This window comes from Chelonoidis abingdonii, chromosome 3, assembly GCF_003597395.2.
Source record: "Chelonoidis abingdonii isolate Lonesome George chromosome 3, CheloAbing_2.0, whole genome shotgun sequence".
NCBI lineage: Eukaryota > Metazoa > Chordata > Testudines > Testudinidae > Chelonoidis > Chelonoidis abingdonii.
This window is the reverse complement of record NC_133771.1, coordinates 15,117,019-15,140,332: the sequence shown is the minus strand read 5'-3', so window position 1 is coordinate 15,140,332 and position 23,314 is coordinate 15,117,019. Positions and strand designations below refer to the sequence as shown.

Genomic DNA, 23,314 nt, shown 5'->3' with positions numbered 1-23,314 from the left:
ATGACACTGGAGTTCAGAGGGGTTTTGTAGGTGTAAGTCTAGTGTAAATGGGAGAAGAGTCAGGCCCCTAGGACAGAACAACCCAGTTGAAGTCATCTCTGTGTTAGAAAATACAACTGAATCTTCTGCTTAGTTCAGTGGAAGATTTTTTTTTTTTTAAACCCTTCATTGTGTGTTGTGTGTGTTTTGTTTATTTTTATATATAAACCTTTTTCTGATTCAGGTTCCTCCCATTGTGAAGAGACTTCTTAGGCCAGGTCTACACTGCGACTTTAAATCGGTTTAATGGCCGATATACCGATTTAACGCTGTATCCGTTCACACGACGTCGTCATTAATATCGAGTTAAACGGCTCATGTTAAATCGAATTTTCGAAGCTCCTCCCCAAACGAGAGGAGTTGCGCTTAAATTTCGATAGTGATAACTCGGATTAGGGTTCGTGTGGGCGGAAATCGACGTTATTGGCCTCCGGCGCATCCAGGTGCAGCCTGACCGCTCTGGACAGCAATTTGAACTCGGATGCAGGCAGGCAGGTAAACAGGAAAAGCCCGCGAACTTTTGAATTACTTCCTGCTGCCACGTGGAGCTCCTGATCAGCACGGCTGGCGATGCAGATCTGAAATCGAAAAAGAGCTCCAGATAAAGGACCATACCGGAGATACTAGGTCTGATCGCTTGTATGGGAGACAAATCTGTTGACTCCATCCGTTACAGAACACGAAATGCAAGCGTTGAATAAAAAACTCCAGGATACACAGCGCTGCGTGACAAGCGTAACGGAAGCCAGAGACTCAATGACGCTCATGAAGGGAGGAGGGTACTGAGGACTCTCAGCTATCCCACAGTCCACCCAGTCTCTGAATTATTTGCATTTTCGCTGAGCTCCCAATGTCTGTAGGTTCAAACAGTGTCTGGCGTTGTTCGAGGAACAGCTCCTCATTATATCTTCCCACCCCCCCTGAAAAAAAAAGGGAAAGATTGCTTGCTATGTGCGTTTGCTCAATGCACTCCTCGAAAAAAGGCACCAAAGGGTTGTTGCTGTCTTCACAAAGGGAGGGGTGAGGCTGTACCCAGCACACCCGAGCATGTTTTCTGCCCCATCAGGCACTGTGCTCTCAACACGGAAGTGGGAACTATGGGATAGCTGAGGAACAGCTACCCACGGTGCACTGCTCCTGAAATCGATGGTAGCTTTGGACCATGGACGCAAACAATCGATTTCGGGATCCCACTGTGGACGTGCTAAACCGATTTTATTAGATCTGTTTTGTAATATCGGTTTAAGCTAATTCGAAATAATCGTGCAGTGTAGACGTACCCTTAGATAAAGCTGAATAAATTCAGACCTCACTCTCTGTTTCTGTGGTTGCAGAGTGAGTTCTGGAGTAGATGAATGTTAAGTCTTCTCTGGTGGTGTTTAAGTCAGTAACTTTTAATTGAGTTAATGGAGGTTTTGAGTGCCTTTTGTTCTGTAACCTATCCTTTGTCTCTTAAACCCTCATGTGATGCTGCAAGAACAGTGGTTGATGGAGGCATTTGAATACCTCTCTGTAAAAGACAGGAAGATGTTCTCTGTGAGGACCCCATGACTTTGAAACATAGTCCCTTTCCACCCTTATCTGAAATAGCCCAAATTTGTTGAAATTCAGGGCAGCATGCATAGTTCATTTATTTATACAAGCTTATGGGAAGTGCAAAATGCCATCCCTTATGTGCCCTTACCAAAAGCTTGAGTAAATAGATGGACTGTGTGCTCTACCTTAAAGATTAGTCAATCACAGGTGTGTCATATCATGTGGGAACTACACAGGAAGGACACAGACTCAATGGACAGGTTATGGAACAGTAGGTTCCTAACATACGTTAGTGAGAATCGCTGGCCTGAACTCAACCAGAGGAGGCTTAGCATTTTTCTACTCAAGATTGTTTGGGGGTGTGAAGGAGTTACTTGTTTCTTATATGACTGTATATTTAATTTATCTCAGAGGTGTTGAGTGATCAGGATAGGTATTTTTGTGTGTGTTCATTGATAAAATTATTTATGTAAATTCTTTCCTTTTTAATTATAAAATTGCAAGATATTTTTGTAGAGGAAAATAATTTAAGAACATAATTTGTAAGTATGACGTAGATTTAGATTAGCACCTTATAATTACTAGTTTTAAATAGTTAATCAAATGTTATATTCTCCTTGCTAGAGTTCATGATTAAACTATGGCATGCTGAAATAATTTGTGACCGGATCTGAACATCTGAATTCACTTTGTGCAATATGGCAAACAGCTGTATTTCAATTCAAAGCTAAAACAACTGTAGTACATTGACCCATTGAAGATTACAGTAGGTTTTCAGTTCCATGTTAGCTGTATTTATTGGAGAAAATTGATTTGAGTGCTTCTGCTTTTGACTTTGTTTTTAATGTCCGGAAGAAAGGAAATAGAACATGCGGATGATGGGACTTTGATGTGTAAAGAAGTTAATTATCTAAACCATCAAACAAAATATGGGCTGGGGAAGTAATTATTTTAAAGGCTGTGACAGGGCATGATGAGCTGTTGGTTCATGATGTCAAGAAAATGCTGTACACCTGCTTGATTTGAAAGTTAAATCTTTTGGTTTTAGAAGGAAGACAATGGTTTAATGAATGTGTGGAGCTGGTCCTAGTCCCTGATCCTGCAAAGATTTATGCAGGTAGGTAGTCCCATTTGATTTAATGGGACTGCTTATGTGCAAGTGTTTGCAGGACTGAAGCCTTAGCAAGTAATTGTGTTGACATAAAACGTGGGCATAAATGACACCCTGAAAGTTACACTTCTGAGTGGAACTCTTTGCAGGATTGTGGCCTATGTGCACAATTATTTTTGGAAGAGTCCACTAAAGCAGGGAGGGATAGCTCAGTGGTTTGAACATTGGCCTGCTAAACCCAGGGTTGTGAGTTCAATCCTTGAGGGGGCCATTTAGGCAAAATCAGCAAAATCAGTACTTGGTCCTGCTAGTGAAGGCAGGGGGCTAGACTCAATGACCTTTTCAGGGTCCCTTCCAGTTCTGAGAGAGAGAGGTAAAGTCAGTAGGCTTACTTGTGTGCAAGGCAGTATTGCCATACTCAAATGTTCAAAAATCATTAGCTCAAAACTCATAAGATGTAACTTTTGAGTCTGTTTGCTTTTTAGTTTCTGAGGTTCAGTGAGTTTCACTTTCAAGCTTTTCTCTTCAGCTGAAAGGGCTAGAATTTTTTTTTCTTAAAGAAAAGATGAGATTATCACATAATCCCTTGTCTCCAGGGTGGGGAGCGTTAAGTAAAGCAGCAAATATCATGAGAGTTGGCAATGCTGGTAAGGGATACCTTTGTCTGTAACAATTATTAATGTGAACAAGGGATGCCTGTTTGGCCCTTACTCAGTGCGTGGGAGGGAAATAAGACTGCGTGCCATGCACTTAATTTTTTTTTTGACAAGCCCAAATATTGTTACAGTCCCAGTCCTGCAGACACGTGCATGTATAACTTTACTCATGCAAATGATTCAATGAAGTTAATGAGACTGTGCTTACAATTAAGCATGCATGTTTTCAGGATTGGGGCCTTATCAAAGTTAATGATTAATAAGATAATATTTTTCTTTTAAAATTTTTTAAGGGCAAAAAAATTCTAGCCAAAAACTAGTGTTAATGCTTTGCACAGCTTTGCTGAATTGTAGTTCTACTTCCCTATGACCTTTTGATTTAAGAATTTTGACATTACGATAAAAGTGTGTATACATACTTTGAGTTATTAAAAATTAGACATTAACTGTTATATAAATCATAAAATAAAGAGTAATAAGCAAAATGTGTACAACAAAAGCAAGAGTAAATAGACTCTTGATTTAAACTTCCAAGTCTGTGGGTCTTTGGTACATAATCCAGTGGCACCTCCAGTGTTTAGAAGCACTATGCTAGAAGTAACACATAATCTTTCTTTACACTTATAGAGAAGTTTATTGTACTTTTTTAAACTCACTAATTTCACTGTTTAGGTTTGAGACTAATGGTAACTGCTGACTAAGGCCTTGGTCCTGAGAACACTTAAAATTGTGTGTGTGCGCTTACTCGTATGACTAAAGTCAGACTTCAGTGTAACTAAATATGTGAGTAGAGTTACACATGTGCTTGTGTTTGTAGTGTAAGAAGCTAAATTACAACGTTCTGGAAAGTAAGTGGAAATCTCTTAAACTATATGTGAAAGCATTTAATATAAAACATTTTACTGTAGTGTTTTAGATACAGGTGTATATTACAAGTTTCTCTTTGATGCATCTCTGTGCTATGTATCCTTAACCTTTTAAAATTAACCATAATTATAACATTACCATGGAAAATATCTTACATATTCAAAAGACTTTTTACAGATACTGGACCATACATAAAGCTGAAAATAGTGCAAAGTGGGTAAATCCAATTTAAAGTTGAATATCTCACTGAGTTCATTCAGATTTCTTACTGGCTTATTTTTTAGGATTCAGTATTTGGTTTCAATACTGTAAGGACCTTAGTCACTCCAATGAGGATTAAGCTACAGCAGTGGTTCCCAGTCTTGTTCCGCCGCTTGTGCAGGGAAAGCCTCTGGCGGGCTGGGCCGGTTTGTTTACGTGATGTGTCCACAGGTTTGGCCAGTCGCAGCTCCCAGTAGCTGCGGTTTGCTGCTCCAGGCCAATGGGAGCTTCTAGAAGTGGCAGTCAGTACGTCCCTCAGCCCGCGCCACTTCTAGCAGCTCCCATTGGCCTGGAGCAGCAAACCGCAGCTACTGGGAGCTGCGATTGGCCAAACCTGTGGACACGTCAGGAAGTGGCGCGGGCTGAGGGACGTACTGTCTGCCACTTCTAGCAGCTCCCATTGGCCTGGAGCAGCAAACTGCAGCCGCTGGGAGCTGCGATTGGCCAAACCTGTGGACGCGGCAGGTATACAAACCGGCCCGGCCTGGCCTTCTAGGGGCTTTCCCTGGACAAGCAGCGGAACAAGTTTGGAAACCACTGAGATACAGTGAACTAAGGCCACTTTCCTTCTGAATGAAAGCTAGGTTTAATGCACTTTAACTCTGTTATGTACATTAGCTTCACAGCTATATTTAATTCATCTTCTCTCTCTATGTAGACAAACCCTATATGAATAAAGCCCCTATGGGATTTGGTTGCTGCATGAGCCGAAGGTTATGCGCCTCTGTTGGAAGGCTGGGCCTGTGAAAGCCACATATATGGCCCATAATAATGTGAGCTCTTGAATAGATACTGAGATAAGCTTGCATTGATGCTTTTTGAATGGCTCCCTGAGATTATTTTAAAAAAATAAGCCAGTGGAGAAGTGTGAACACAAATACGTACCCAACACACACTTTCAGTGATGGCTAGTTGCAGTGGTTGCAGACCATAATTTATATTTTATGGATAATACAGGTGACAACTCAAATAGGCTTCTGTTCTACATTGAAAAGGCTTTTATATGTATTGTATTTTCATTCAGGTCTTGCCTGAATTGCTTTTTTCCTTTTGAATCCGTAATGCAAAGCAAGCATACATAGCAGTAAGATGAAACTATTACAATTATTATTGATTCCTCTTATATATCTATTTACTAAAATGAACAATGTGGTTTTCTCAGTTGGTCGTGTAATAGAAGAGAAAATAATTTTCTTGCAGTGGTGAATGAAAGACATTAAATTCAACATGAAACATAGTATGGTAGGCTGGATATTTTTTAAATCACATATACTTTGTGAAGTGGTTTATAGTTGCTGCTATTTCCAAGATTCTCTGTTTATTAAATTAAATACGTTTGAAAACTCTGTTTCTTTTTGTTTACTCAGATGAGCAATATTGCAGCTAGCCCGATGTCAAATGTTGCCTCTTCAAGCAGCGGAAGAGGGACAGGGAAATCAACAAGCTTTACTCCTGAACTACAAAGTATGATGTAAGTAAGCTATCCAAATATCTTGGACTGTTTGTGTTTTCAATGTGTGTTTTTTGTCATTCTCTAAGAAAATAGGACAGAAGAAGAAGAACACACATGTATGATGGCTATTCCATTGTTTCTATTTTAAGACACTCTAGGTAAATAAAATATTACCCACTTTTGTTACTCTAAAAACAGATTGAAAAATCCTGCTAAATAATGGATATATTTTATGTATTTTATATGAAAATAAGTTGAGACCTACATTTCTTAATTCGTCACCAAATAAGATAATATTGACATAAAATTATTTTAAAAGTAACTTTTCATTATAGTTTTACCATAGCTTTTGATCTTAATACAGTAAGATATGTTAACTGGTGAGATGATGCTATTTATTATGGAATTAACATGTGTGGACCAGTTGGAACTGATTACATTTTAGTCTTGGTGATGAGCAAAATTGTTATAAAGAGAAATGATTTATTATTCTAAAATGCCACTGGAATCTTAGAAGCCTGCTTAATCAGAGTTGTAAGCTGTGATATTAGAAGGGTTTGTAGCTCAGAACTTCTAAAATCTTGCAAGACATTTAAATAGCCATTCACTCAATCTTTAAGACACTGCATAATCAAGAAGATTTCCTTACCTAAGGCTCTGTTCTACTTGATTAGTGGCCTATTACACTGGGCCAGGTTGCAAATCTTGATTTGGTAAAAGGCAACCTATCCATCAGAGAGCTTGATCTGCCAGCACTGCCATTTTTTCCCTTTTATATGGGTCCAGGACACATTGATCTGTAGAGAGGAGGAGAACTCAGGCTAATAAGCTCTTCTTTCCCTATGGATCATTATTCGTGATATACCAGGCAGTTTAAAGAAATTTCAGCCCAAGTCTGGAGTATATCTCCTTAAAATCTACAGATAGAGAACTGGGCTGGTAGCCCAATGCCAAATTATGTGCATTCTTTTATATATTCTTATGAATATATCTTATCCAGCGTGTGTACATGTGTAGAGTAGGCGATGGAAATTAGGGTGTACATGTGTGCATTGCTCAGTTCAGCTGTTCTTAAAGGGGAGCCGTATGAAATCTTGTTCGAGTATTTAGAAGGATTTTTTTCTCCCACTGATTTCTCTGCTAGATTTTTCAGTTCTTAGAAAGTTAGCACCGGAGTGTTAATAAGTAAACCTGTTACATTAAAAGAAAACATTAGCTGTTTTTGCCTATCTTCACTAGTTAAAATTGCTGAAATTAAAGTCTCAGCTCTGGAAAATAGTTTTAACACTTCAGGAGAAAATAAGATTAGGCAAAGTAGGTTGGATTTAACAGGGAATACATTTTGGACTATTGATTTTTATGTTGGCAGGATCCTTAAACTCTGAAGTACAGGGGACTTGAAAATTTCTTTTTACTATGTGGTTTCGTATACATCTACAGATTTTGTATGTCTGATTTCAGTCAAAAAGAATGATAGCTGAAAAGTCCACCTTCTATCAGTTCACAATGTCTCTCTAGGCTTATAAAGGTTTAGATCTTGGTAACTTAGACCTTCTGTATCTTGTCCTTCTCTACTATACAGTAGGTACTGAGGATCAGCTTCATAAAAAAACTGTTGAAACTCTAACTTTCATTATTTCTATAATGTCCTCTGTAGAATATGTTGTGTATCTCGAAGCCTCCAAAGCTGAATGTTGCTCCTCTGGGTAAACATTATACTTGGCTTCTTAATGTTACAGAAATTTATCAGATCTTAGTAGTAATGTACCACCTTAGAAGAAAACCACCAATCTCCTGCTTTTAGTTTTCACCTTTCACCTGTTTCATCTATTAACTGATGGGCTCTATTAGGCTTTAAAAACTTATTTTGGGACAAGTCTAACTCTAAAAGATAGCCTGACTGACCATTTAGCTGTGTTTACATTTTACTGGAGAAGAGTATGTTCCCAGATAAGGGCGTGACAGGACTCCCCAACAATACTGAGGTCTGGTCTACACTGGGGGTGGGGTCGATGTAAGATACGCAACTTCAGCTCCGAGAATAGCATAGCTGAAGTTGACGTATCTTATTTCAACTTACCTCCTGTCCTTACAACGCGGGATCGACGGCTGCAGCTCCCCTGTCGACTCCGCTATTGCTGCTTGCCCTGGTGGAGTTCCGGAGTCGACGGGAGCGCATTTGGGGATCGATATATCACATCTAGATGAGACGCAATATATCGATCCCTGATAAATCGATGGCTGCTCGCCGATCCGGCGGGTAGTCTGGATGTACCCTTAGTATTAAGCCATTCCCTTAAGTCTATTTTCTGTATTTGGCAATTTTGATGGGAGGAGTTACTCAGCTGTTCAGAACAGTGGTTTTCAATGAGATGTATATGTACCTCTGGGGGTACACAGAGGTTTTTCCGGGGGTACATCAACTCATCTAGATAGTTGCCTAGTTTTACAACAGGCTACATAAAAAGCACTACCGAAGTCAGTACAAACTAAAATTTCATACAGATAATGACTTGTTTATACTTCTCTATATATTATACACTGAAGTATAAGTACAATATTTATATTCCAATTGATTTATTTTATAATTATTTGGTAAAATGAAAAAGTAAGTAATTTTTCAGTAATAGTGTGCAGATTTTTGTCTGATTTTGTAAGCAAGTAGTTTTTAAGTGAGGTGTAACTTGGGCATATGCAAGAACAAACCAGATTCCTGAAAGGGTTAAGAGCCACTGCTTTAGAGTATATTTAGAAGTAACTGCCAAAAAGTGGAAGGTCTAATTCTGTTTTCAGTTAGATGCAATGAGGATGGAAGTATTAGAATCTTGTAGGTAGGTAGGTAGACTGTGATGTATTTCAGTATATAATTGAAATGAGATATTCTATTTTCCATGTGCTGCACCTTTTGAGCTAGAGGAATCCTGAGTGCCAGCTAGCTCAATTATGAGACATCTGGTGTTTTGTGCATCTCTAGTGATGTAGGATGTTGGTGACTCAGTGTATTCTCTCTTTCATGGAGATATATCTATATCTATATCTATATCTATATTAATAAAATGTTTTTCTTAAACCTAAAATAACTGTTATCTGCACTGAAAATGCATGTTTTCTCCCCACACAAAGAACAAACATAATTGATCATCTTTTGGGCTCCAGAATCAAGGGCATGCCATGAGTCTAAGGAGCCAAAGAATCTGTTCAGCTTCTTTAGGTCAGTGTCTGAGGAGCCTATATTTTATTTATTGGTCACTTCCTGATTAAATGCTTTTGAAATTCCCCTGCTTGCTAGCATACACACGATTTCATTCAGAATGTAGAAGTTATTGTTGGCCATACAAGTGGAAGAAACAGATGTTTTTCTTCTGTTTCAGAGCTTGTTCAGTTGCTACTTTAGAAATTATACCAACAAGTCGTCTGTGTTCTGAGATATTTTTCATAAACTGTTTCACTGACATGGTAGGAATCAAAGGAACCCTTCCAATATAATTTTTATTAAAATTAAATTTTATTGTTTTCATATTAAAATAATTTTTTTTGCTAAAGTTTTGCCAGAGATGGACCATGGACAGAAAAATTACAGCTATTTCTCTTGGCCTGTACATTATGATGAAGTTACCACTTTAAAAGAACCTTTCTCCCATTAAGGAATTGATAATGGAATCATATGGGCTTCTTGAGATCTTGGGAACTGTGGGAGATGGAAGGAATACAATGTGTAAAACAAGGAACCTTTTTAAAATGGCACTTTATTTTTTTTTTAAAATTCAAAAACAAAAACCTGCAACCGATAAGATAGCTGTAACAGTGTCCCAATGGGAAGTTACTGCATGGCAAACTGGTGCACTGTAGATTCACACCCTATCTTGCGAGTCAGTAATTTGATATATAGACAAGCCCAGAGTAACGTATATTAATTTGCAGGATCACCACCTTTGTTTGGCAATCCATAGGGATCACTGAGGAGTTAGTTAGTTCCCTTTCCAGCCAAAGAGGGAGAATCCCATCCCTTCCTAGAGTTTGACTTTAATTCTCAAAGAACACACACACAAAAATAGGGACATAGAAGTACTGCTTCTCTGGATATGAATTGTACCATAGAACACACGAGAGCTTAAACTGGTAAAATGTTTTTCAGTTTTTCTATTGCTGTTTAGTACAACTTACAATTTCTCCTCAGATAAGCAAATTTTTAATATCAATTGAAACTTAATTCTGTTCAGTATGTGAATTGTTATAGCTTTGTAAATGATTTTCAGGTATAGTTAGCGGTAACACTAAACTACACTGATATTTGGCTGTTGGAGGTATATGGATGTAAATAAAAGTAGTGCAGTGAGTAAAAAATATTGCACTGTAACTTGATACTGATATATGTAGCTTTTAATCTAAGGGGTTTGCAATTATTGGGTATTTGATCTTGTAAACATTTAAAATAACTTAATGCTATATAGATCTTGCTTGACCCAAATTTCCTTTATTTATATCTGGTATGTGACTTTAGAGTTTTTAGTACAGTAATAGGTGTTAAAAATAGTAGAAAGGTTTCAGCAGATCCAGTGATCTGTGCTTATGTTTGTCTTATATCATTTCATTTTAGTTGATCTAAATCCTGTTTCCAAACTAATTGTTAAAGCCCCAAGAACTGTTTAGCCCCAGAGAGAGACAGCCATTATGGATGTTTTCACCCAGCAGATAAAATTCCAATTCCACTTTTAATTGGCCTGTCATCTATGACATAAAATAAATTGCATGTAGTATGACTTTCTGGAACCTGTCAAAATATTTTAAAAGCTGAACACGTATAGGATATTAGAGTTTGTTTTTTTTTTTTTTTCAGTGAATGGTCTTGATTAATTAAATTTTGTTTGTAAGCAAGCCCAAATCTACCTAAAAGATTAATAATTTGCAACCATGCACCACTACTTGCATATTGATAGGAAATGGTAATATGGGTAGTGACTAGAGTTGGTTAGGGCACGTTTTGTTTTGATGAACATTTTTGACCCCCAAAAAATGTTTTTCTTTAATATTTTTCCCCAAAAGTGTGTTGTGTGTTTTTTTGTTACAAATGTGAAAATCAAATATGTTTGGCTGAAAACCATTTTTTTAATTTTTCAATTGCCAAAAACCACAACATCTTTGTTTTTTATAACAAAAACCCAAATATGTAGTTGAAAATGGACACTCCTCATGGAAAAGTCTCTTGAAAAGAAAAAGGTAGTTTTTCATTTTAAATGATTTTTTTTTTTTTGATCAACTCTGCTAGTGACATCTCTGCATGTGAGTTGACTTTGAAGACTAGCTGCTTCCAGTAGCTGTTGGGTAACACTGAACTTCTCTCAATATATGTTTTGGGTAAAACCTGTTTGATTTAAAGCTGTTTTTCTTGTTTTGTATTGTTTGACTCCTCATTGTCCTGCTGGGGAAGTTCTGAATGCAGTTTTGGATTAAACCACAACTCCTGCTCCTCATTGCTTGTGTAGTCATTTACCTGTATTTTGGAGGAACTACACGAGCAATTGATGCACTTCTGGCTTGCCTCAGGTTTCAGCTCCTATTCTGCAAAGAGCACCATGTGGAGGCAACCTGTATTAATGAAGAGCTGCTTTGAAGGCGGAGGGACTCTGAGCAGGTACAGAGATCCATCTGCATGGAGTCACTTGCAGGAACAAGGCCTTAAATATTACTTCTAATGCAGTATATTTCTGATGTTAAAAGATTATGTAGTAAGACTGCAAAGTGCACAATGAGATTAAAACTTTCCTAAAAGTATATAATATAAATTATTGAGGAAAAGGAGAAGACAACTTGCAAGAAACAGTTTTAAATACATCTAGATGGTTTCAGTGGCACAGCAGCATTCTAGCAACTTCAAAGAGCTACTGGGGCCCCTAGGAAGTTTACAGCATTTTTAACTGAATACTAGGAACTCAGCTGTAGATAACAATCCCTTGTAGATAAGGCGATGGCTTGGAGGATCTGATATGGCTTTTCTATTTATTTTTTTATGATTCCGTTAATCACAGTGAAAACGATTAAAAAGTTACCAGATTTTGACTTTTGCATGGAGGGTGAGCACTTAAAATATTTTCTCTGTTCATTAAGTACAATTTTAAAATATACATAAATTATGGTGGTAATTCTATCTTAGGTTTCTGGTGACATGAACATATAGCTTGGATTATACTCTTGTGGTCTATGATATCAGAAACTCTTTATGAAACTATTGCTTAAATATATGCAATTGGATGTATATTAGTCCTTACGTTCGCTATTTATAGTTTGTATGATGTATTGTCTCTAAATCAGTTCATTACAGGTTTCCTTATTTTCAACTGATTGATTTAAATTCAAGAAATAGAACAATCTGCAACTAATATAATCTGAGAATGGCTTCATACTCCTATTAATGGTAAACGTTGTTTCAAAATGGACTTGAATTAATGTAATCATATAAGAGAACATAACATTTTGATATTTTATCTACAATTTTCTTATTTATTTTACTTTCCATAGTTGCTGACAAAATAATATTCATTGACTTGATACTGAATTTAGCACTATTACCCCGTAGAAACTATTCCTCAAAGTGTGAAAGTGTAATATAAGAAATAATTCTTATTTTCAACTACTTCCATGTTTCTTTCCATAAAAGCCTATATTCATCTCTAACTTAGGCCTTGTAACTTGTGTTGACAAAACTCTGTAGTATAGACATCAATGTACAGCCGCCACTGTAATTAAACCACTGTTGCATGTCCACATTATGCTCTGTGTCAGTGGAGTGCATCCACAATAGCATCTCTTGCATTGACCCACAGAGCAGTGCACTGTGGGTATCAATCTCACCATGCAACTGGCCCCAGCATGCTTGGGGAAGCTTTTGCAATGCCTCATCGGGGCAGTTAGTGTGTCACATGATGAAGGTTTCTCAATCCCATCGTTCCATGGGCGGCATCCTAATAGATTGCAAGCCACTTTTCAACTGCCCTTATAACCTGCGGCCCACCCACCTCTGTTGGAAAGCATGGATCCTTCATTGCTGTTCAATATTGTGCCGTGCATTATGAACACAGGGCTATAAGGGTAGCCCAATGGGGGGCTATTTGGCTGGGGGATGCCTTGAAGGAGCATTTTAACACTGAGCTACAATAATGTGTGTTGGCATAGTTTGTTAACACCGTGCAATGAACATAGTAATGATTACTGTCTGTGCCCGAAAGGTAACACATTTTAAATCACTTTTTAAAGTAGCACTCAGTAATATGACCAAACTGATACTGCTGAATACTAACACAAGAAGCCCACAGAAGGGTGTGTGTGGTGGGGAGGAGTGTGACAAGGAGTGTGAGGGGGGAAGAAGGTGGGGGGGGAGAGTGAGTGTGTCAGCGCGCTGTCTCGTTAAGTTCAGACAGCAGCCGTAAGCAACCAATCCTGAGGCAGAAGCTGGTGTACAGATAGTTGGTGTCTTCATGTCCACCCCCATACCATCCCCGCTCAGCAGACACTGGTACACTGGCAGGGGGAGGGGGACACCTCAACATTAGCCCCCACCTCCCTCCCTGGCTCTGTAGAGCACATTGAGAGTTTCTACCCTCATTTCCCCCAGCAGCAGTCTGCCTGCTACTGTGGTCCTAGTGCCAGGGAGAGCAGGATTCTGCGTTAATGTTTTGATTCTGTGATTTCTTCAGAGTTCTCCCACAGCTTTCTCTCCCCACAGCCCAAGGAGATCCACCCTCTCCCCTGTAGTCCAGGCAAGAGTGCATTTGCTGCTGGGAGCTGGCATGCTCAGCTGGGCAGTAGCTATTTGAGCTCTCCACACTGAGCAATTTCAAAACTTCCTGGGGCTTTGAAAGGGGAGGGGCAAATGCCTGCATAGCTGGATGCAGGGCAGCAGAGATGAAAATGGAGAGCAGAGCGGTCATGGTGGGCATTGTGCGATACCTATTGGAGGCCAGTTACAATGACGTAACGAATGCTGTGTCTACACTGATGCTTTGTCAATGTAACTTGGCTGCAAAAAGCTCTGCCTCTTGTTGAGGTGGTTTTACTTTGTGGGCAAGACAGGAGAGTTTTGTTGGCAGGAGAAGCATTGTAGTGTGTGCATCTCCACTGTTTTGTTGACAAAAGCTGCCTTTTTCTGACAAAACTGTGTAGTGTAGATAAGCCGTTAGTTTAAGATTGCGCCAGTGGAATTTACTATTTAAATGTTCACATTTAGTCTACTTTTGAAGAACACATTGAAATCATTTGGTGGTTTAGCTTCTACTTGTTCCTCACTTCCAGAAAATTTTCTGGGGTAACTCTTAGTCTGAAATGGGATTAATTGTGAACCCATATTTCATTACAAGTGAGACTCATAGAACAGAAGCTGTGTTCTAAAGGTATCTATACAGGCTCCTATTTCTGAAGTATCTGAGAACTTCTCCAGTATTTAAAAGTAGAAATAACAGTTTTCTGTTTCCTTCAAAGCCTGTAGGAGAAATAGATTAGTTTATAGGGTGTCATGTCCATCTATCTCTCCCCTCCCCATTCTCACCTCTCAACACACTTTGTGGTGTATGAGAATTTATTTAGGAAAAAGTTAAAAAAAAAAGAAAAAAAAAAAAGAAATGAGTTTTGCTGAACAGTCACTGTTTCAATCTGTAGAATTCTTGGATTAATTGTGAATAAGGTAAAAAGTTATAATGAAACCACTGCCTACTAGGAATGATGGAGAATGTTGACTGATTGGAATGGACCACCAGTAGTCAGGATGTTCACATTTAGGGTATGGTAGAATAAAGATTTGACAAATAAGGAATGAAAAACTTAAGCCTGGAATTCCTAACCTTGGAGCAAAGTCCTATACCATGTTCTAAATATACACACAAGAAGAGAAAAAGTGTCTGTGTATCTATAATTATATGACTCTAAAACAGATTAAGAACCTGTGGTATTTTTAGTCTATATTTGTGTGTGCATGATAAACTACTATGGCAATGGGACTACAGAAATGTCTTAGGTTGACTGCTATATAAAATAGCATGGGTAAGCAAAACATGCAATAGTTAAGATTTACTTTAAATTTCCTGTCTAACCAACTCTTTCAGTTGTTTATAACTTTTTTCTCGCAAATGTCTTTGGGGCAGAAGTGATTTCTTAATGGTACTGGCTCAAAACTTTTTTTTCCAACTTTCATTTGAGCAGAATTGTTTCTACTGTTTTTGAGTTATCAGAGCATGAAAAAAGCTTTTTTCTTGCATGTTCTGCTTAGAAAAGTGTGCTGAAATAATTTAGAAGTAGTTAAAGGTAGAAACCTCAAACTTGTTTTGTAGATCTTCTTATGATATAAGGCGTTTGGATTGTGTGTGTATTTTGTGTTTGTTGTCTTCCTCTGAAGCATCAGAGGTGGAGGTGGGATACTGGACTGGCTGGACCAGTGCTTTGAGGTGGCATTGAGCTTTCTCTCTCTCAGGTGCTTGGCTGGCTTGTTCTTGCTCACATTCTCAGGGTCTAGCTGACTTGCCATATGTGGGGTCAGGAAGGAATTTCCCCCCAGGTCAGTTTAGCAGTGACCTTGGAGTTTTTTCATCTTCCTCTCCAGTGTCAGTGTGCAGGTCACTTGCTAGGATTATCTGGATATATCTCACTAAATCATTTCACAGCCATTGCAGGAGCCTTAGGCATTGTTGCACCTTGATCCCGCTTATTCTGTCCCTGTAGCACACAATACACTAGGGTCCTATAATACTTTAGGCCCAATTTCAGTTTTTGGGTTTAGTGTATGGGGGCAGGTTGGTGTTGGTGGAGGTCAGACTAGATGATCTATGGTCTCTTGTTGCCTTAAACTCTAAAACGCTGTGAAAAGTTGACCTAATGTAACAATAGGTTTAAAATTGATTTAGTTACACTGGGGCAACTTCTAATGTAACATTACTTAAAACCCATTTAAGGGCATGTTTATGAAGGATTTAAACTGGAATAAGTAGGTTGATCTTTAGGGAAGCTGCACTGATATAACTAATCTATGTCCTATATTATTCCTTAGATTTGAGTTAAATTTTGAGAAAATTTGGTGCTGTAAATTTTAAAGGTAAGCTGATCTGAAGTTGGGAGGTAGAGTTCTAAAGCTGGCTGACTGTACTAAGTAGCACTAGAGATTAACAGCACTCCTTGGTAATAAATAATTGATCATTACTGTTAATTAAATAGGAATTATCTTTAGAAAAACTCAATGTATACAAATATATTCTACTATAAATGAACATGAGTAATTCCATTTAAGGTAGCAAGCCTCAGTTAAGAAGGCTCAGAATAAAGGAGTGTGTTTATATGATATGGAAGCTATTCCACTTGATGCCATCTGAAAGCAGTCCTTAATCAAAGCCTCTATCACGGAGGCCTGCTACTTTACATTATATCACTCATATTAATTCATGATAGAACAGAACTGTGCAAATTCAGTTTTACAAGTTCTACAAGGCCCTGCAAATAGATATTCTCAGGCACAAAAGCTGTACAGCATAGAATTTTTTCCCTCTTTTTTCATCTTTCCCCCAACCTCTTTAATAGAAGTTAATAAATCCCGTGCAAAAAACTAGCAGCTATGCAGTAATAAAGCTGAGAAATCAACAACTTAAAGGCAGGAAATTTCCAAAATTAATTTCTAGAATATGTTGTACCCCTTCTCTTGGGAATGCAGAGAATGTCTCCTTGCACCAAAAGGGAAATACAGAGATAGTGAAGTCATGAGGCTTGTCTTTGTGTCATCACTAGCCACCAGGGTTAGTATGTGAATACACATCACACACTGAAAAGGTAGCACAGAGGTTATACTCCCTTGGATCTCCAGGAGTCCGTGTCTACCTGAGGCATAATGTGTCTGGGAGCTCTCACTGGACAAATTTGCCTCTATATTACTCCTGTCTCAGGGCAGTAGCTAAAAGGCACAAAAAAGTTCTAAGGTTGAGCTTTCAACTTTAATAATGCCAATATCTTGTTATTTGTTAGATAATGCAGTACAAACAGGATTTTTAAAAGTTTGTTCATAATGTATTGCATTGTTGAAAAGAAGAATGCAAACAATTTCTATTCCATTGTCCCAAATGATATTCTGCCAATTTATCTCAGTTTATGTTGATAAATAATATTCCTATGTTAAAGTGCATTTCTCAAGTTTGTAGAATAGCGGAAAAAGTTCTAAACATTAACTGGCTGCCATCTATTTTTAGTCCATTATAAAATTTTTGTGAGAAGAGGAAAAAAATGAGCCTACCCAAGTTTGCCTAGTTTTGTTCTGTCAAGGCTAATTGTTGTTTATGAGTGAGTGAACTTGATGCTTTCATGAGCTGTGCAGCAAGGAGATGGAAAAAAATCAGTAGTGTCCAAGTACAGCATAAGACAATGTTTTAACTGAACCAAATACAATTGTTCATTTTTAAAAAAGTAGGCAACTCCCTTGAGTTGATTGCATATAATGACCAAACGGGATAGAATTTGGATAGCTTAAAGCATGGCTTGAATTTAAGGAAGTACCCCCAAAGAAATGACTAATTGGAGCCTGCGAACTATGATAGTAGAGAAGTTCAACCTGGAGGCCTGGTCGAGCTGAATGTTTAGTAATTGTTCATTTGCTGAAGCAAATTAATTGATTGAAAAAAGCTATTTATAAATATATATATGATTTCTGACTTTTTAAACTTCTGCATCAATATACTGCAGGAAATGTGAACTAGAAACATCTCAAAGAATAATTCCCATATTGCAAATCTCCAGCGTTTTATATTGAATAAACTGCAAATAATCTCATGCCTTTTTGTGACTTTATCATGCAAGCAGCTATCATGCACAATCCAATTTTACTGTACCCAGTAGTGTTTGCAGGATAAAAACTTTGGCCAATAAGTAACTATTTACTGAATGTCTAGGCATATAGAACTGTTATGTTTTGAACTGTTTTACTTGAGAATAATAGAGATTGTATACTATAAATAAAATCATTATTTTTGATTTGTATTATTGTAAAAAGACTGGAGTTCCAGATGTAAGGTATTGCATTTTATTGTCATTACAAAACTATGAAGTAGGTGCTGTAAATCAAAAGTAATTAAAGAGCTGGACATGGCAGAGACTTAAATTTTAGAACCTGTATAGAATTAATATTTCTAAATTATTTGGAACTGTAGCCTGTTTTCAGATTTTAAAAAAAGTCCTCATGTAATATATTTACATAAGCAGAGATTGCTAGCCAAAGAAGTTGTTTGTTCTGTCAAAAAGTACACAGATGGGACTTCCAAAATAAGTTTCTTTGGTTTCAGTAGCTTTTGCTGGTTGAGTAATTCAAAAGAGGTAATAGAATCCTAAAAGGGGAAATATTATCAACTGTTAGAATGGTTTTGAATGCCAAAGTATGCAAAAAACATGGAAGTGAGTATTGTATTATCCAATCCATGACTCCAAATAAACTGAAGAAATATAAGTTGGGTTTCAAGGTAAATAAGAATGAAGGCTCATTGTCAACTAATAGCCTTTTTTTTTTTTTTTTTTTTTTTTTTTAAACTCTTGAATGGTATTAGGAAATTCCTGTTCTCTGTTAAATACTCTTTTTCGAGACTACCTGCTGCCTGCAGTGGCTTTTTAGTGGTTTAACTCTTGCAGTCTTTTAAAATTCGTATTTAGTGTATTCTGCTATTTTAAGAGTGTGGCGAAAAGTTTAAAGCGTTCTGCTCTCTCTCGGAGTGAATTTTTTTTGTCGTTTGCTGTTTAAGATGTCAAGTTTAGTTTTTTACTTTACATAATTTAGTTAGGTAAAATCTATTTTTCTTGTTAATATTTAGTTTGATTATGACATAACTGCCAGTAGAACAGAATCTGTTTGAAAACAGCGAGGTTCTGAGTGCCCATAACTCTCAATGGTTTAACTAGGAGTTGAGGGCACTCATCTCTTTTCAGGGAATACTCAGCATCTTGAAGGACTGAGTCCTAAATTACTAATTTAGAAGTTTTCAACTCCCATTGACTTCAGTGGGAGCAGAGTTAAGTCAACGCTGAATACTTGTGAAAATCTCACTCTTGCCATCTTTAGAATCTGATTTTCATCACTGCTGAGCACTTGCTACTCCCATTAAAATCAGTAGACACTATGGGTCCTCAGCACCTTTTGAAAATCAGGCCTTGAATGTGTTTTGATATAAAATTTTGTTTTCTGTTGTTTTTCAGCGTAATTGGCATTATTAGAGTAGCATTATTGGAATCAAAGTTAGGAAGTTCCAGCAATCTGGAGCTCACAGTGTTGAAGAAATGTAATCCATATACATTGAACGTGCAGTTTCTGCAACATGGACAATTGTACAATACCAGACTGGGTTGTTTTTGTGTGTTAATTTAACAATATAATGGGCTGTTTAGATGCCCACTTAAATTTGGCTAATATAATTAATCAGTCTCTGAATTGTTTATATCTCATTCTAATTACAAAAACATCCAGTATACATTCTGTTCTGCCTTGAAAAATTATTTAATTATAGAAAATTTACATTTTTAGGACACAGAAAACACTGTTTAAAAAAGTGTTTTTATGTTTTCTTCTGCTGATCTGTAATTGCATATTATTAATGTCACTCTGCACCACTGCTACATTCAGTCTCTTTTCTAGATACTCGGTTTCTGTGAAACATTAGTAATCCTTGCTATTTAGAACACACAAACTGGTTTTGATAGCTCTGTTATCAGCACTGCTATGGGATTTGTCTTTTCCATGATATGGTCCATGTTGTTGATAATGAGTTTAGTTCTTTGTTGTGACTTGGCGGCCTTGAGAGTCCATTCCAGTGGTTGTTAGTGTATTTCCCTGTTATACCAAGATCCATTAAGAGGGTCGGGTGTGAATGTGTGAATCAAGCTAGGCAAATTTTATGTATGGATTTAGGGCCTTGTTTTTCCCTCACGCTTCCATGCACATGCTAAGTTCTTCAGCTAACAAAAGGACTTTTTTGAGAGTATTGGCTTTGGGGAATGCAGGGTCCAGAGCTTTTTGAGGACTCCCTTCCACTGAAACAAGTGAACAGCTGCAGGATCTGAGAAATTCTGCTGGATAGGCAGACAGACAGAAGGATGGATTTAAGAGTGGTGCAGGATTTAGATAATTCTTATATATAACAAATAAGAAATGGCAGCACTTCAATTTGTTGAATATTAATAATTCTGTGTTTGCTCTTATAGTTATGTTCCTAAAATTTCAGTCATTTTCATGAGATTTGCTTATTTTTTGTTTTGAAGCCCATCAGTAAAATCATCTCTAGTTTGGAGAGGTCATTTGGGATGATATTGGAAGGAAACAGCAGTTATGATCTGGCCTAAAGTGTGCTGGTTAACCAAACTGTAATTTGGGGTTGTAAAGAATTTCTCTATTCCATTCTATACTTGTTTATCATGCTCAAATCCAGAATTTTGCTGAGACTGCATTGTATAAAAATAACCAGTTTAACTAATTGAACTGAAATCTTGGTTTCATGCACAATGTTTTTAAAAGCAAAAAGGAATAGTTGAGGCAACTGACAAACAGATTTGATGCTAATTTACACTTTGTTTTCAGTAGCTAATTTGCCCTATAAATCATTAAAATGATAGGTGTAGGATAGAATTAAGAAACAACACTGCATACAAAGGGCAATATGAATTCCACTTCAGTGGGTGGCATCCAATAGATAGGATATTGTTGAGGAGGGATAGGGAGCATAGAGAGAGAGAAATTCTCTTATTGCATTCCATGATGTTTATTGCTGGATCTAGCAAAATATTGTGGGGAAACTGTCCGCAAATTAAAACATTTTAATCCAAGGTAATTTTATGACTATTTAATTACTTCATTGTGGTTCTTTCAGATCTGCCATTTTTAATATTGTTGAGAGATCTCATTTTGACTCTTCAGTGATCTTTCCCAGTAAGAAAATGTGAGAACATGGGCCTTTATTGGATAGAAAATGTACCTTCTTTTTTGTGTACCTTCGGACACAGGGCAGTTTTCTTCTGCCTCTCTGAAGATCTATGTTTAAATCACCTGTGTCTGACTCAGTGGTTTGCTCATGCCAGGAGAGATGGGGAAAGGAGGTGGAAGATTGTAATTAGATACAGAGGCTATACCGGAACACTCTTGTAGATACAACAAAAAATAAATTGCTGAGTCTGACCAAACTGATGTGGGAATTTCCTATATTGTTCACTTTGAAATTACACTTTGTGTATATCTTTTGAGATCTTTCAGAATATATTCTGAAAGATGATTTTGTGTTGGGAGCTGTGAGGGTGAATATGGGGAAAACATTCTTTAGAGTTGTAAAGACACATGATTTGTGTACGTACAGGAATGTCTCCCAGGGAAAAAGTATTGAGGGGAGAGGGAAAACTACAAGGTAGGTTCCGTATATTTAGTGTTTGTGATGCTGCTGTGCCATATCCTCTTCTCAAGTCTTTTTATTTTTTATATGATGCTTTACTCTTTTGGATACTTACTAAAATTGTCAATTTGTCTGTGGATCATTAACATTTAATTAAAAAATATGTAGATATTCTAGTATGATGATTGATGTACTCACAATGTAGTATGCTGGATATTGTAATGGACATAAGAACTGTTCCCTATCCTGTTTGCTTCCAGTGCTCAAATTAGGTGGAGAGGAGGACGGTTGAAATTTCCCAGACCCTAAGTTCCAGACATTTAACTGTTTTGTGGGGTAAAACTAAAACCAACACAGAATTAATAGTCACAACTATGAAGGGTTGATACCTCTGAAATTTCAGGGAACTCCTTAGTACCTATCCTGGCTGCTGAGGTTGCATGAGCCTTGTAATGGTATAACAGTGTGTTTCAGGCTGTCTGGGTCAAAATCGAGTCAGTAAACATTACCTTCGCGTTTGGAAGGTTACTTCCCCCCTTTTCCCCCCTCCCCTTGCATAGGACTAGCAAGTGTATGTTTAAAAGATCTTCAAACAAACATGGATTCCCAGGAAACTGATAGCTAATTAAGCCCCTCTCCTGCCATAGGTGAGTGGATTTGTCAAACACTGGCTATGAATCCTGCATTTGTAAAATAAATTCAGAATTACAGTTAATTCTTTCATCTGGCATTGACAGAGGAAAAGAACAACTAATGGGTGGGATGTGTACCCTAATGGCTGTGCTTTTCTGATGTTCACTGTTCTTCCTCATGGTTCAAGTCCCAGTATGGATTTTGGAGTTAATGGGTTAAATTAATCCGTTTGTGTACAGAAACATTTATTTTAAGATTGGTTAAAATACACTCAATTCTGTTCAATGATTGCATTCTTAAGTAACAGGGTGTAATTCTTTTAAAATAAATCTGAGAAGGACAAAAAAAAGAGTGGATAAGTTAATCAGTTATAGATCAGTCTACAAATGCCGATGTACTTAGTTGCAGAGCTTGGGTCAGATTTTTAATACTGTTTTAAAATCTGGATCCTTGTCTAGTATTTTTCTGAAAAATATGCTAAAAATAAGTACATGAAAACTACAGAAAATATAGTGTGTGTGTATATATATATATATAGTACAAATTTCTGTCTTGATAATAGCATTTAATTTAGGCTCTTTTAGAAGAACTGTTTAATGTATTGTATTGTGCAAAAGTTTGTCAGACAAAAGATTCTGGATATTGCAAATGTATTTTCTGTTTAAGTGAAAATGTGCACAAATTGTTATTTGAAACGGGTCTTTCTACAAATTAAACCACAGACTATTAAGTTAATTATATATCTGTAAAATATGCAACTTTTTTCCACTGCAGTAAGTTGCAATAAGTTAGTACCAGCAGAGTGAATCTGGAAATCCAATTTAATTAGAGCTGTGACCATGAGTGGTGGATTTGCATACTTTTGTATTGCTTAAATCTTTAAGCTGCATCTGCTTGCATCACTGTTATCTCATTCTGGTCATTTTAGTAATGTATGATTTGACAGTAGAGACAATATTGTAATTAGCTAGTGCTTGCTTTTATATACCCCGATGCATTATACGCTGGAATTATTTCTAATTAAATTTGATCACAACTTTGGAAAATCAGGGCTAGATTGTGATCTGCCCATATGTAGGTGGGCAGGCTGGGAGAAGCACAAGGAATATCCTTCTTTGATCACATTTGTGCCTGTAAATAGTGATAGAGCTAGGGTTGCCTGGCATCTGGTTATCAACTGGAATGCCTGGTTAAAAGTCCAGTCAGCAGCGCATGGGGCTAAGGCAGGCTCCCTGCCTGCTCTGGCTCGGTGCAGCCCCCAGAAGCAGCCAGCACGTCAGGCTCCTAGGCCTTGTCCCGAGCTCCGGCTCTGCAACTTCCATTGGCTGGGAACCGCGGTCAATGGGAGCTGTGGGGTTGGCGCCTGTGGGCAGTGTGCAGA

General features: G+C 37.5%; 1 protein-coding gene across 15 annotated transcripts in view; it reads left to right on the top strand.

The window, feature by feature from the left end:
• Positions 1-23,314, top strand: part of SUPT3H (SPT3 homolog, SAGA and STAGA complex component) — a 559,042-nt gene that overhangs the window by 14,584 nt on the left and 521,144 nt on the right. For 8 of the 15 annotated variants that reach the window (XM_075063614.1, XM_075063613.1, XM_032802085.2 and 5 more), the window contains one exon: positions 5,838-5,941. In XM_075063614.1, coding sequence (XP_074919715.1) covers positions 5,838-5,941 — 104 coding nt within the window. Of the gene's footprint in view, positions 1-5,128; positions 5,244-5,837; positions 5,942-23,314 lie in introns of those variants that run through there. The other 7 variants (XM_032802086.2, XM_032802084.2, XM_032802087.2 and 4 more) reach the window with 4 other exon arrangements.